The sequence below is a fragment of the Rutidosis leptorrhynchoides genome, chromosome 2 (assembly GCF_046630445.1).
Source record: "Rutidosis leptorrhynchoides isolate AG116_Rl617_1_P2 chromosome 2, CSIRO_AGI_Rlap_v1, whole genome shotgun sequence".
Classification (NCBI taxonomy): domain Eukaryota; kingdom Viridiplantae; phylum Streptophyta; class Magnoliopsida; order Asterales; family Asteraceae; genus Rutidosis; species Rutidosis leptorrhynchoides.
This window is the reverse complement of record NC_092334.1, coordinates 672134322-672150381: the sequence shown is the minus strand read 5'-3', so window position 1 is coordinate 672150381 and position 16060 is coordinate 672134322. Positions and strand designations below refer to the sequence as shown.

The 16060-nt window shown below is 32.1% G+C and overlaps 1 protein-coding gene across 1 annotated transcript; it reads left to right on the top strand.

The window, feature by feature from the left end:
* Positions 1–698: 698 nt before the first annotated feature.
* On the top strand, positions 699–2030 carry LOC139890264 (UDP-glycosyltransferase 75C1-like). The gene has a single exon (XM_071873158.1). The coding sequence runs from the start codon at positions 699–701 to the stop codon at positions 2028–2030; it is 1332 nt and encodes a 443-aa protein (XP_071729259.1).
* Positions 2031–16060: the final 14030 nt, after the last annotated feature.

Sequence of the window (16060 nt, the reverse complement as noted above, 5' to 3'; positions counted from 1 at the left end):
TATGTATGTATGTATGTATGTATGTATGTATGTATGTATGTATGTATGTGAGTGAGTGTTTTAAGTTCGAGCTCAAACTCGAACTCAGATCGAACTCTTAACAAGTACGAATAATTCGATTCTTTTAGACCTCTTATAGTTAGTTTATAGTTTATGAATGGGGGATGATTCTAACACACCATTTTTTGATCCTCACACACATATTTTAACCTTTTACTCTTCTAATAATACTCCATTTCTTTAAATTGGTGTGTGATTATCAAAAAAGTGTGTGTGAGAATCATCTCCCTTTATGAATATATATATAGCACTAACAAATCATTAAAAAGCTGATGAATAAATAACACTAATAAAATACTCCGTACAATTTATTTCATCATATGAAAAGTGACTATTTTTAGCAAAAGAATTTTGAGAAGAACAAAACACGAGAATATTAAATTAATATTTTTAGAAATGTTACGAAAACCCTATAATCAAAGATGGAGACAACAAACAAGTCTTACGAGGTGACTCACGTTTAAGATTCAAACCACTTTAATCATGTCATTAAAAATATATATCTAATAGCATCTTTTATGCAAGTTTAAAGTATCTTTTATCTTGCACTAGTATATAAATAAAACATCTTTCTTTCTATGTTTGCACTCGATTCTTGACTCTTTCGTGTGCACCCCAACAACTCTCCGGGAATCACTATGACCGGCCCTCAAAAATTCTTAATTGTCGCTTATTCAGGCCAAGGCCACATCAACCCATCCCTTCTCTTCGCTCACCGCCTCCTAAAAATGGGTATCGATGTCACATTTGCAACTAGTTTCTCGGTCATTCGACACTTTGACAAAAAGACCACTGCTCGTGGGCTAACCTTTGCTCCATTCTCCGATGGCCACGATAATGGCATGCAACCAACTACTAGCCTAGAACAGTTTGTATATGACTTTTCTACAAAGGGTTCTTATGCTGTGTCAGAGCTCATAAACTCGGCCACATCAAAAGGTCAACCTTTTGACCATTTGGTCTATACCACTGTTGCACCTTGGGGTTCAACCGTGGCGAAAGCTCATAATATTAAGTCTACCCTTCTTTGGTGCCAACCAGCTACTATCTTGGATATTTACTATTATTATTTCAATGGTCACAAAGATCTAATTTCAAGTAACAATAATAACACCGCATTTCAAGTAAACTTTCCAGGATTGCCCCCTTTAACCATAGCGGATCTACCCTCTTTTTTCTTGCCAACGAACCCTAAGGAACATGATTTTTTGATACCACTTTTCAAAGATCATATTGACGCACTCAAAACATCTCCAAGAATACTTATTAACACTTTTGATAGCTTAGAAGTTGAACCCCTTCGAGCAATTGATAAGATTAAATTCTTTCCAATTGGACCCTTGATTCCACCTGATTTGTTGGATGGGAAACAATTGTCCGAAAATTTGCCTAGTTACATACATTGGTTAAACACAAAATCAAAATCATCAGTTGTGTATGTTTCATTTGGAAGCATAACAAATTTGTCCAACAATCAAGCAGAGGAGATGTCAATTGGGTTGTTAGAGACTCGTCGACCATTTTTATGGGTGATAAGAGATAGTGAGCAAGCATGTAAATTGCAAAATATAGAGCAACTCAAAAAACAAGGGATGATAGTGAATTGGTGTTCACAAGTAGAAGTACTGCGACACGAATCAATAGGGTGTTTTGTGACACATTGTGGATGGAATTCGACGTTGGAGACAATTGTGGGAGGTGTTCCTTTGGTCGCGTTTCCACAATGGACCGATCAAGGGACGAACGCAAAATTGATTGAAGATGTGTGGAAAATAGGAGTTAAGGTTAGCAAAAGAGACATAGATGGAATAGTAGAAGGACATGAGATTGAGAGATGTGTGGAAATAGTGATGAAAGATGAAAAGATGAAGAAAAATATAGAGAAGTGGAGCAAGTTAGCAAAGGAAAGTCTTAACAAAGATGATGGATCATCCATAATCAACCTTCAAACTTTCTTGAATGATGCTTGAAATAAGAAATAAGGTTGCATGCACATGATTAATTAATTTGTCGTTGTTATCTAATTTGTCCTGAATTTTCTTAATATAAATCATTTATATTAAATTGTGATGTAATGTAATAGGTACGTATTGTAAGAAAACAATAAAATAAAATAAAAGGGTGTGTTTTTACTTTTTAAACTATCTTTGTGTGGGATTTGATGAGCTTATTAAGTTTAACTTATTTTATTCATTTTGCCGCTCGAATTAGTAAAACGAGAAACAACAAATAATAAGAAAATGCAATTGGTTTGAAATATATGGCAAAGAGAAGTTATTTAAACACAATCACTTTTATTATTTATACACAATCAAATAAATATTCTCTCCGTCCCATAATAGATGTCATGTTTTACTTTTCAAAGTCTTACTTTCAAATTTTGACTTACTAGTTAGATAAAAAAAAATTTAAAGATCAAGATTATTATAAAATCACGAAAAAATTACAAATATAGGCTGCTCGAAATGGAGCACCTTGACCACGAGGTTGTACAAGCACGAGCCTTACAACAACATAAGATACAAAAACATCACACGAATAAATACAAATACAGGACTATTACATATGTTGATTATGAAGATGGAAAGGCTCTCGATGGGAAAAAAAACCCTTTGTTTCAATCGTTTCTTCAAACGGCTAGTGAACTTGAGAACAAGCCAACAAACTAGACGCGTACAATGTTGAAAAAACAACGACAAAGTGCATGACTATCTTATTATTTAATCACCATTTGAAGAAATAAAAGAGACAGAGTGAAAAAAACCCACCTTAGCCAATTCCGACTTTTGCTTTAGGATCAACAACGCAACCTTTTGGATTAAGTAGCAAATTTTGCCACTCTAAAGTACCTTATTTCCATCGCGATTTGATCCACTCGAAACTTTTGATTTGGATTTTTGAGACAATCTTAGGAGCGCTAAATGGATTAAGACCGAATACGTGCTCATTACGATTTTTCCACAAATAAAAAGCCACAACCCATACTAAAGATTGCCATATTTTTGGATCAAAATTAGAGGGAGATTCAAGAATGGAGGCTTAGAGATGTTCGCGAGCGATGATGGGTTAATATTGACCATGCTCCACCATTTACTAACTAGGTTCCAAATATCAAGTGCAAATTTGCAAGACAAAAGAACATGTTCAATGGTTTCTAACCCGTCATCAAAAATGGGACATCTAGTTGAGTTTAAGTCAATACCTCGATTGTCTAAATCAGTTCTTACGGGTAACTTGTTTTGTTTTGCTCGTCAAACGAAGATGCCGATTTATTGTGGGAGGAGGTTATTGATTTCGGTCACCCCAAAAGGAAGACTATTAGGGGCATTTAATTCCGTTAAAATAGATGTAAGGGATTTGGAAGCATAAGACCCGAACTTGTTAAATTTCCACGAGCATTCATATTTTTTATCGGGAGCAAAAGTGTACTCGTTTAACAAGATTTGTAGGCGAGATAACTCGGTAACAGCCCGCCATTTGGGCGCTGATGTCCACGCCCAGCAGTAGTTGACTGAGTTGGGAGTTTATTGAACCCGATCGGCAATTAAGGCTTCTTTACATGATTCTAGCCGGAAAAGTTTAGGAAATACATCTTTGAAATGAGCATCCCCACACCACTTGTCGAGCCAAAATTTAGTGTCAGAGCCATTACCTACAATTCTCGAAAAGGCGTTAGAAATATCACACCCTAACTTGGTTAGGGGGTCTTCAACTTTTATGATATTATACCAAGTTCTACCCAATTTTTTTTTTAAATTAATATCATTAGAAATAAAAAGACAACTCAACCTGCCATTTTGACCATGGATGCTTTTGATTATTTTTGTCCAAAATAAGTTTTTGTTTGTATGAAAGCGTCACCACCATTTCGTTAGTAGAGCTAGATTTTTAAACTTTAAAGATCCTACATTTAAACCACCACATTCATATGGAAGTAAGATTTGATTCCAATTAACCCAAGTCATTTTTTTGCATTCATTTGACCTGCCCCAAAAGAAATTTCGCCGCAACCCCTCGAGATCATTTAACACACCAATTGGGGCTTTGAAAAGAGAAAAGTAATACAAGGGTAGGCTACTTAAAACGGCTTTGATGACAGTGAGTCTACCTCCATAAGAGATAGTTTTGGCTTTCCATTCCGAAAGTCTGTTTTAAAATTTTTCAAAAATCGTGGACCAATTTTTTTATAATTTAAAATTTGAACCAATCGGTAAACCAAGGTAGTTGAACGGGAAAGTACCTTCTTTGCAACCGAACCAATTAGAAAGAGTATGAAGTTCGCTTTTTAAAGTTCCAATACCGTACACACAACTTTTGTTGAGATTAATTTTTTAACCGAAAGATCTTCGAAGCATTTAAGAAATTTTAAAATGTTTCTAACTTCCACCTTATTCCATTTCTCAGAAATAATTGTGTCATCGATGTATTATAAAATTATATTAACAAGCCATATCAAGATATTATTTTGAGGGGGAAAAAAAGTAAAGTGTTGTGAAACAATAAATGCATATACACAAAAGTCATTGTGGAATGACAATTTAGTGTATTCATACTATTCCATCTATATTTCCACAAGTTGTAAATGAAACGAGTAAATGTACAGTAATTTAATGTACTATAAATATGCATCAAATGTATGCAATGAGATGTACCATTTTTGAGTTTACTGAACACACCTTACTAATATATACACTTTTCATATACTCCCTCTGCTAATCATCAGTAGTTAATAGTCTAGAACTAGGCCACTAAAGGTAGTAATAACTAATTTTTCTTAACACGTTATCAGCACGATTCTCTTAACATTTATACTAAATATGGTTGGCTCTGCCACCTAAATAATATATTGTCGGTTATACCGCCTAAATAATATATGATCGGTTATACTGCCTAAATAATATATGGTCGGCACTGTCCCCTAATTATCATTTATATTTATTAACATTTATTTCTGTATACTAACATTTTTATTTATGTTATCTAACATTTATTTATGGTTACTTACATTTATTTATGCATATAACGGTTATTTATTTATTCCATACTAATGTTTATTCTTAAAGCTATTATTTATGCATAAAACGTTTATTTCTGTTAGTCATACCTTAATCTCCGTATTTATACTAAATACATTTATAGTAAACATATTTATATCAAATTCCTTTATTAAAATTATTTTTAATACAACGGTCATACATAACGGTTGTTAACGTCAACTGGCGACGTTACAACGACTATATTTTTTAAATATAAAATGAACATCTCCGTTTTCACATTTTCACAAATCAATCTTCATTTTCTCAGATTACTACTCTCAAAAGTTTTTGTAAAGATGATTCACTCGAGGATGATTTTTCCTACTGTATTGATCATACTAAGTATCATCATTGTTGCTAATATACCACCGGGTGAACCTATATTCTATCCTGCCCTTGCTTTTATTATTTGTAATCATACCATTATTCTGTAGTTTGCTACTTATGAATTTAAACTGATTCTAATTTCATGTTGTTATTTGTCTATGAATAGAAATTGATTATGATTTATGTTGTTCATCTTTCTAAAAATAGATAATGTCGAACTTATCAAAGCTTGAGTTTGATGCCCTAGACGTATCGGGAACAAACTACACATCATGGGTCATGGACGTAGAAATAAATCATAGATCATTGGGTATTCTAGAAACTTTAAAAGAAAACAATACTTGTTCTGATCAAGATAAATTAAAATCAATTGCCTTTATTCGCAAACATATTGATATCACCTTAAAACATATGTATCTCACTATCAAACATCCACATGTTTTATGAGAAAGTATCAAGAGTAGATTCGATAATCAAAAAGAAATATTACTCCCAGCTGCGAGGGAAGAATGGAGAAATCTAAGGTTCCAAGACTTTAAAAAGGTAAGTGAATACAGCTCAGCTGTGTTCAAGATCGGTTCAAAGCTACAATTCTGTGGTCAATAAATAAGTGATGCTGATATGATGGAGAAAACTTTCTCCACAATGCATTCTGCAAACATAACTGTATAAGAAAATTTGAGATTGCAGAATTACAAAACTTTTTCCAAACTTCAAACTTATCTCCTAGTTGCAGAAGTGAATTAAGAATTACTGATGAAATATCAAGAATCTCGTCCTACGGGTGCGCTAGCATTCCCTGAAGCTAATGCTATTAACAATAATAATAATTAATAATAATAATAATAATAAAAAGAAATGTACATGGACGAGGACGTGGACGAGATCGTGGTCATCATCATGGAAATTACCATAACAAGAATAAAAATCATAACTATGTTCAAAATCACCCTTATGGAAATGGTCGTGGTGGTGGTCGTGGTCGTAGTAGTTATGGTGGTCGTGGTCGTGGACAAAGAAATAATAATCCACAAAATTATAAATTTCAACCACCATATAATCTCACAAACCACAGTGTTGAAGGAGGCTCTTCAAAGAATATTGAAGATTCTTGTTATCGATGTGATAAAATTGGCCACTGGTCTAAAAACTGTCGAACAAATCAGTATTCTGTTAATCAATATCAAGAATCCCTAAAGGGAAAAGGAAAAGAGGCAAACCTTGTGGATGATCTTGATACAAAAATCACTGAGCCAACAAGTGACTACTTTAATGAATAAATTTCTAGAATATATATATATATATATATATATATATATATATATATATATATATATATATATATATATATGTATATATATATATATATGTATATATATATATATATATATGTATATATATATATATATATGTATATATATATATATATATATATATATATATATATATATATATATATATATATCATATTATATGTTCCTATCAAATAAATGGATGTAGATTTTCGATCTATACCATATCTACTCTACTATATGTTTTCTTATTATGTACTTTCGTTTATAACATATTTTGAATGTAATATATTGATGAATTATATACTCATTATTTGTTTTTCATATTTTGAAGTTCATGATGTACACTACTGGAGTGCAAAAATAGGCAAATGGTGGAGATCTTTGTATTGCATACAGTGGTACCACACACACTATACTCAAATCTAAAAAATACTTCACTGATTTTAAAGCAACAGAAGGAACTGTACATATTATATCAGGTCCTGCGGACTTAATAAAAGGAATGGGAAAGGCAAAATTAATGTTACCAAATGGTACAAATTTTCTGATAAATAATGCCTTCTTTTCTCCCATGTCAAAGAGAAATTTGTTAAGCTTCTCTGACATATACCAATATGGATATGATTATCAGTCAGTGACAACAGAAAATGATAAACATTTAAGTATCACTGACAAGAATCATGTGATCGAAAAACTATCAAGACTTAGTTCTGGTTTACATTTGTGACGATCGCTCCAAATCCATATGGACGAACACGTCATTCATCGATTTCATTGCGAGGTATTTGACCTCTATATGATACGTTTTGTAAACATTGCATTCTTTTGAAAAGGCACACCATAAATGAATATTTAAATCAAAGGTTTTCGACATCTGATGATTTCTACATATAGACAATCACCGTAAATAATAGTTTACAATAGTAATTCCATTGACAATGCAGTCAAAATAAGATACATGGTGATGATTTGGTGAATGCAACGTTTCCTTGATAAATATGCCATGTAAGACTCCATGCACATAGCTTGTCTAACATATAAGCAAACATCGGAAGACTTCTAGGGAACCTGAGAATAAACATGCTAACAAGTGTCAACACAAAGGTTGGTGAGTTCATAGTTTTAGTGTTTCACATAATCTGTATATAAAGGTAGATCACAAGATTTCAGTTGTTTCATCCGAAACGTTTATCAAAATATTCTACGAAATTGAGCACCCTGGCAACTAAACTTAACGTATATATAATTTATACCCTTTGTATAATCATCTTAATAATACACGCAAACTAACGTGTACGCTTCTCAAATAGCATACGTCTGTTAAAAGGCTAGTGCTCTAGCTCGGACGGGGATATCAAGCCCTATGGATCCATATACAACTACTCGCGCCCACCAGTTCTTATAACTGGCAGTTACTAGTTACCAAAGCAAAGGGATTTTCGGTTCAAACTCAGTGTAGAATTTAGTATGTACTTGTATCCATTGTGTTTAAAATAAAGTGCATGTATTCTCAGCCCAAAAATATAGATTGCAAAAGCAATTAAAAAGGGAGCAAATGAAACTCACGCATATAAATATTATAAAACAGTTAATAAAGCATTTGCATGTATTCTCAGCCCAAAAATGTAATGAGTAAAAAGGGAGCAAATGAACTCACCTTAGCAGCACATAAGGTCATTCATCAAAAAGTGACCGTAACTCGGAATGCAAGATTAACCGTAGATCTCAACCTAGAGAACATATGTTGGTCAATACATGTCTAATAAACTAGGTTGGGTTATAGTGTATCACAATCCTAATGCTCGAGATCGACTTACAAAAGTTATCAAAAGTCATTTCAAAAAGTCAATTTTGACAATTGCTCAACAAAACGAGACGTGCCTTATATAAGGATTCATTTACTTGGCTAGTAGTATTTTATCAATCTCATAAACAGATTGTTTAAATATTAATTGTAGATTTAAAAGCAATTCCAATTAACGTCAATTATAATTTAGTTGACCATATCTTTTGATTCGTTCATCGAAATTACGCGATTTCTAAATGAAAAGTTATTGATTTTTCACCAGCTTTCCGAAAACATGTATATCATATACCTTTTACCAGTAATATATGTATTTAATTCGTGATTCATTATAAACTGTTTAACGACGAAATTTAGCATACAGGCATGTATAAATATATACTCGAGCACTAGACATGTACACACTATTAATATATAAAAGATAAGATATGAATGCTCACGTATCAATATTGAGATTCAATAATGCAGGAAAGTACGTAGACGCAACAGAGATGATAAATACTAGGTTTGACTTGCGAACAATACCCATGAACATTACCCATAACCTTCATAGCTATAACCCATAATTTCCTTAGTTCTATCCCGTTTGAAGCTTGTTTTGAAAGTGACACGCTCATGACCTCGTCGTAATATTTTATGTATAATATTACTAAAAATATTAAGATTAATAATAATAATAATCTTAATAATAATAATAATAATAATAATAATAATAATAATAATAATAATAATAATAATAATAATAATAATAATTAAATACTTACAGAGTATATATGTGTAAAAGAATTCGAGCAGAAACTGGACTTTTATAGGCAACTTTTTGAAATCTGATGCCCATGCGATCGCATGGGTTTTATGCCTATTTCTCATGCGATCGCATGGCCGTCAGATCCAGCTCACATATTTTTTGTTTTCTTGTTTGTCGACATAATTAAATATAATATATATAATATATATAATTAAAATAATTAATTATATATTATATTAAATTCATGTGCATAGTTGACTTGTAATTTTCGTTCTGATGACTCGTACGTTGTCACTCGACTTATGTCCCGGTTCCGATTTCTCGAACGCATTTTTGTACGCTTAGAAAACTAGCAATTTACGTTTTGTGACTCGTACCTTTGTCAAAATATAGTCTTAAATTATCAATAAACTATATCATTCTAAGTGTATCTTAAACATTCGAGTGTTTTGGTCATTTACTTCTATAAATCATTGTCTCGCTATTTGTTAATATATATATAATAACAAATCGTTTTATGACCAAGTTAATATATATTTTCAACATTCATAAACACGTTTTAAATATAAGTCGCAAGTTATTCATACAATTAATATTCCGACTTTTCATATATATTCAAATAAATATTTAAACCAGTAAGTTTAATGTACGGTATCAAACAATTAACACATTGTTACGTTTTCAAGTTATAGTGTATATATATATATATATGTATCTATATACATATAATTGTTCGCGAATCGTCAAGAACAACCGAAAGGTATTTGAATATATGAAAGTAGTTCAAAAATTTTGAGATTCAGTTTTACAGACTTTGCTTATCGTGTCAGAAATATTAATCATACAAAGATTAAGTTTAAATTTGGTCAGAAATTTCCGGGTCATCACAAAATTTGAGTGAGGTCGTCATGACTAACAATAAAAATGTTTTCATTCCATATATGTGTTGATAAATAGAGTTTTATCACCGTTGGATAATATGGATAAAACAATCCGATTATTCGAAGCGTTTGAGAGAAGTTATCGTAAAAGAGTGAAATGGAGAATAGAGATTCGTCTTAACTCTTGACGTATTAACGATTGATTTCCGTTATTTAAGGAATAGAAAATCTTCATAATCTAAATAAGATTTGATTCTTCGGAATTTAAGGAAATTAAGATTTCTTTTGATTAAATGCGTAATTTGCCTCGATTGCTATGTTTGATATTTCGCTATAAATTGACCTCTTCCGTTTCATTATTTTCATCACTCTTACATCTTCTTCCTCATTTCCTATTTTCAAAAGATTGTGAAAAATGCTTCATCCAGTTCTGATTCTTGATATACTCCTAACTTTCATATCTGTCATTCTTCTTTTTCATCTACCATCGGAGGAAGTTATTTTCTTCTACCATTACTTTGGGGTTATAGTATTTTTTATTCTCCCGTATCTTTATATTGCTATACGCATTGATATACACGGTTTGTAATTTCTGGGTGGTTGTTGGGTTTTATATCTTCCCTTATATTTCGATGTCTCTGCTTCTGTCTTTCCATAATCATTGACATCCACTGTTAATACTCTCTCCAATTTACTGTGATTTATATATACTCCCATTGATATTTTGAAGCTTCATGCTTTTGTTTTATCTTCTCGACTTTAAATCAAGCGAATAATGGTCCAGAATTCGTAGGTATGAATTTCGGAATGAACATAATTAATGTTCTAAAAAAACGGTAATAGCACAATCTGACTTTTCAAATTACCAGAATACCTCGAAAAAGACCGAATCATTAAGAAAATATTTTCTTGATAGTTTAGAGGTTAAATAGAATGAAAGAGTTATGTAACATGGTTTATAATGAGGGTATGATCTGTGAACCTTTATCACGTTCCATTAGAAACTCAGCATGACTTACTGTAATATAATCACGTTGATCAAGTGTCATTATATTTTACTAACTCATGCTTCAGTTCCCAACACCACTTCAAAAATATTCATATTTTAAACTCGAAGGTTTCAGAATTTAGAAACTAAAATAGTTTCTTTTATGATGTTACACAGATATCGCAAGGAGAAAATTGATTTCCGATGAGAATGATTATGGAATTATCTCCAGAAATATGGAGGATATTTATAATGAAAGATACGATGATATCTTAGAATTTCTAATATCAGAGGATGATGAAGAATATTGTCCGCAAGGGTTTAGATTCGGAAGCAAGGTATTCGTTAATGGCTTCAGCAGATACTGAATAATTTGGATTCTTTGAAAGCAAGTTTAGTGTTTATGATTTATCCACAGCCTCCTTCATACTTTGCTCAATCCGTTTTCCAGTTCCAAACCTTCTCTTTTTCTGAGCTTTGCCAACACACTATTCTTTATCATCAAACTTTTGGCTGTTAAGGTCGTTTACAGTTTTTGCTGCTTCATCAGCATTCAAAGTTATCATAACCGAATCGTTGGTTATCAATCCGAGGTGTTTTCAAAAGTTTGAAGGGTTTGCATGAAGATTGTAATTGTCAAGATACATTTGATGTTCTAGAATTTTGAACAATACAATTTTGTTTTTCTTTTTTTTTCTGGGTTTATGAATAGAAGTGATGTTCTAGCACAGTTTTGAAGTCAAAGTATAGCATTTGAAAGATGTAAGAATCTAAGAGTGATGTTTTCTGTTAAATCTTGGCTTGGATTCTGATTTTTCAAAATCAGAATATGTAATTGAATTTGTATGAAAACGATTGTATATCGCTGTGAGCATAGTTAATAATTTTTGAATCAAAGTTGAAGAATGTACAGTATAATATATTAATTGTGAACTTATATATTTTCCGAGTATTACCTACCCGTTAAAGATTTCACAATTAATACTTTGTACAAAAGAATTTTTTTTCTATTACCGTCTTTATGAAAATATATGTATGTATATCTTCTTCAGATGTAATACAGATTTGATGAGTTAATATCATATTAAGCTCATATGATTTTTGAATTGAATGAATAATCTCTAAAACATTAAGGATTACATAATCTTCGCGAAGTATTTCACTAATGAAATCAATACTTCATTATTTATTCTTATTCCTCAGTGAAGGATGTTGATGCTCGTGGAAATCTTATGAACTTCATAAGATATAAATGATGTTTTCTAGAAAGTTTCGAGTACATCGAAGATAAAAGTGTAAAATCAAACATGTAATTGATTAATACACTAAGTTCATTATGAAATGGAATTCATTGAGTTGAAACAGATATTTGTAGTTAACGATAGTTAAGTTGTTAACGAAGGATGTACATCATAGCATATTAGTAATATGAATTAACCGAGTAGTATCTACCCCTTAAAATTCACACGTAATAGCTTAGTACGAAAAGATTCATGATGGTTTTAAAATTTATATATATAAGATATACATATAAATTCTTTAGATGAATTGAGTTATTACTTCATAACTCATTGATACAATATACTCGTTGTTGACTCGTAATGATGTCCACGGTGCTTTCTTGAAATGACGGAGCTTGTGACGTTAGAGGTGCTGCTGATTCTGACGATGTTGACAGCACTGACTGTGCTGGTGAGGCTAAGGGTACTGTTGATGTTGTTGGTAAAACAAGTCTAGCTTGTATCTTACACCATTCGGATAAGGGTTTCTACTCTATCTGATTTAGGGTTAAGGCTAGAATAGATAATCTCTAAACTTTAGAAATTACATAATCGCCGTAGAATGTTTCTTCGATGAAGTTATGAATCCATACTTCATCGTTTATCGTTGCTGGTACTTCTTGGTACCTATGGTGCGTATGATGTTGATATCCGAGGTACAGATTGTGATGTTGAGGCGTGTGATGCGGATGTGGTTGTTGGTGGTGGTAATGATCCTGTTGGTGTGGATGATGGTGGTACCGGTTATGCTGCGGGTGCTGCTACTGGTGTTCGTAACCCTTGCACCATATTCTCCAAAGCCACTACCCGAGCACGAAGCTCGTTGACTTCTTCTATTATACCGGGATAATCGGTGGTTTGGACGATCGGATAAATAAGATTTATAATATGGGATAGTATATAATCATGATGAGATACTCTGGAAATGAAAGAGAAAATAGTATTACGAATAGGTTCGCCGGTAAGTGCTTCAGGTTTTTCGCCAAGAGGTGAATGTGGTGGATGGAAGGGATCACCTTCTTCTTGTCTCCAATGATTAAGTAGGCTACGAACCCATCCCCAATTCATCCAGAATAGGTGATGGCTGATTGGTTGATCCATTCTGGTTACACTTTCTTCAGAGTTCAGGTGAATATCCATATCGGAATAGCTGTCGGAATTTAAGGAATTTGAACTAGATACGTGATCCATCTTGTATAATTAGAGGGATGATTTTTGATATGAAATAGATTATAGAATTTGATTGGTACTCTTCAATACATAATTTACATATGTATATATAATACCAAAATCCCGTAAATTACGGAGAAATTTTCGGAAGATGGCAGTCAAAGTTTACTGTAATAGATATGCCAAGATATGAATTTTGTCTATACACTATCTATGCAATCAATGCAATAAGACGCATTTAGACTTAAGATGATAGACAGGTAATTTCTGACAAGAAATGATAAGCAAAACTTTTGACATGCAGACACAGTCGAAGTCCAGACTTACTAATGCATCCTAACAACTATCAGTTAGACACACTTATGCAAGACCTGGTTCACTAGGACCAACGCTCTGATACCAACTGTGACGATCGCTCCAAATCTATATGGATGAACACGTCATTCATCGATTTCATTGCGAGGTATTTGACCTCTATATGATACGTTTTGAAAACATTGCATTCTTTAGAAAAGGCACACCATAAATGAATATTTAAATCAAAGATTTTCGACATCTGATGATTTCTACATATAGACAATCACCGTAAATAATAGTTTACAATAGTAATTTCGTTGACAATGCAGTCAAAATAAGATACATGGTGATGATTTGGTGAATGCAACGTTTCCTTGATAAATATGCCATGTAAGACTCCATGCACATAGCTTGTCTAATATATAAGCAAACAGCGGAAGACTTCTAAGGAATCTGAGAATAAACATGCTAACAAGTGTCAACACAAAGGTTGGTGAGTTCATAGTTTTAGTGTTTCGCATAATCTGTATATAAAGGTGGATCACAAGATTTCAGTTGTTTCATCCGAAACGTTTAACAAAATATTCTACGAAATTGAGCACCCTGGCAACTAAACTTAACGTATATATAATTTATACCCTTTGTATAATCATCTTAATAATACACGCAAACCAACATGTACGCTTCTCAAATAGCATACGTCCGTTAAAAGGCTAGTGCTCTAGCTCGAACGGGGATATCAAGCCCTATGGATCCATATACAACTACTCGCGCCCACCAGTTCTTATAACTAGAAGTTACTAGTTACCAAAGCTAAGGGATTTTCGGTTCAAACTCAGTGTAGAATTTAGTATGTACTTGTATCCATTGTGTTTAAAATAAAGTGCATGTATTCTCAGCCCAAAAATATAGATTGCAAAAGCAATTAAAAAGGGAGCAAATGAAACTCACGCATATAAATATTATAAAACAGTTAATAAAGCATTTGCATGTATTCTCAGCCCAAAAATGTAATGAGTAAAAAGGGAGCAAATGAACTCACCTTAGCAGCACATAAGGTCATTCATCAAAAAGTGACCGTAACTCGGAATGCAAGATTAACCGTAGATCTCAACCTAGAGAACATATGTTGGTCAATACATGTCTAATAAACTAGGTTGGGTTATAGTGTATCACAATCCTAATGCTCGAGAACGACATACAAAAGTTATCAAAAGTCATTTCAAAAAGTCAATTTTGACAATTGTTCAACAAAACGAGACGTGCCTTATATAAGGATTCATTTACTTGGCTAGTAGTATTTTATCAATCTCATAAACAGGTTGTTTAAATATTAATTGTAGATTTAAAAGCAATTCCAATTAAAGTCAATTATAATTCAGTTGACCATATCTTTTGATTCGTTCATCGAAATTACGCGATTTCTAAATGAAAAGTTATTGATTTTTCACCAGCTTTCCGAAAACATGTATATCATATACCTTTACCAGTAATATATGTATTTAATTCGTGATTCATTATAAACTATTTAACGACGAAATTTAGCATACAGGCATGTATAAATATATACTCGAGCACTAGACATGTACACACTATTAATATATAAAAGATAAGATATGAATGCTCACGTATCAATATTGAGATTCAATATTGCAGGAAAGTACGTAGACGCAACAGAGATGATAAATACTAGGTTTGACTTGCGAACAATACCCATGAACATTACCCATAATCTTCATAGCTATAACCCATAATTTCCTTAGTTCTATCCCGTTTGAAGCTTGTTTTGAAAGTGACACGCTCATGACCTCGTCGTAATATTTTATGTATAATATTACTAAAAATATTAAGATTAATAATAATAATAATCTTAATAATAATAATAATAATAATAATAATAATAATAATAATAATAATAATAATAATAATAATAATAATAATAATAATAATAATAATAATAATAATAATTAAATACTTACAGAGCATATATGTGTAAAAGAATTCGAGCAGAAACTGGACTTTTATAGGCAACTTTTTAAAATCTGATGCTCATGCGATCGCATGGGTTTTATGCCTATTTCTCATGCGATCGCATGGCCGTAAGATCCAGCTCACATATTTTTTATTTTCTTGTTTGTCGACATAATTAAATATAATATATATAATTTAAATAA

Bases quoted from the DNA above. Each gene is read 5' to 3' on its own strand.
- LOC139890264 (XM_071873158.1), top strand. From the start codon at position 699: ATGACCGGCCCTCAAAAATTCTTAATTGTCGCTTATTCAGGCCAAGGC.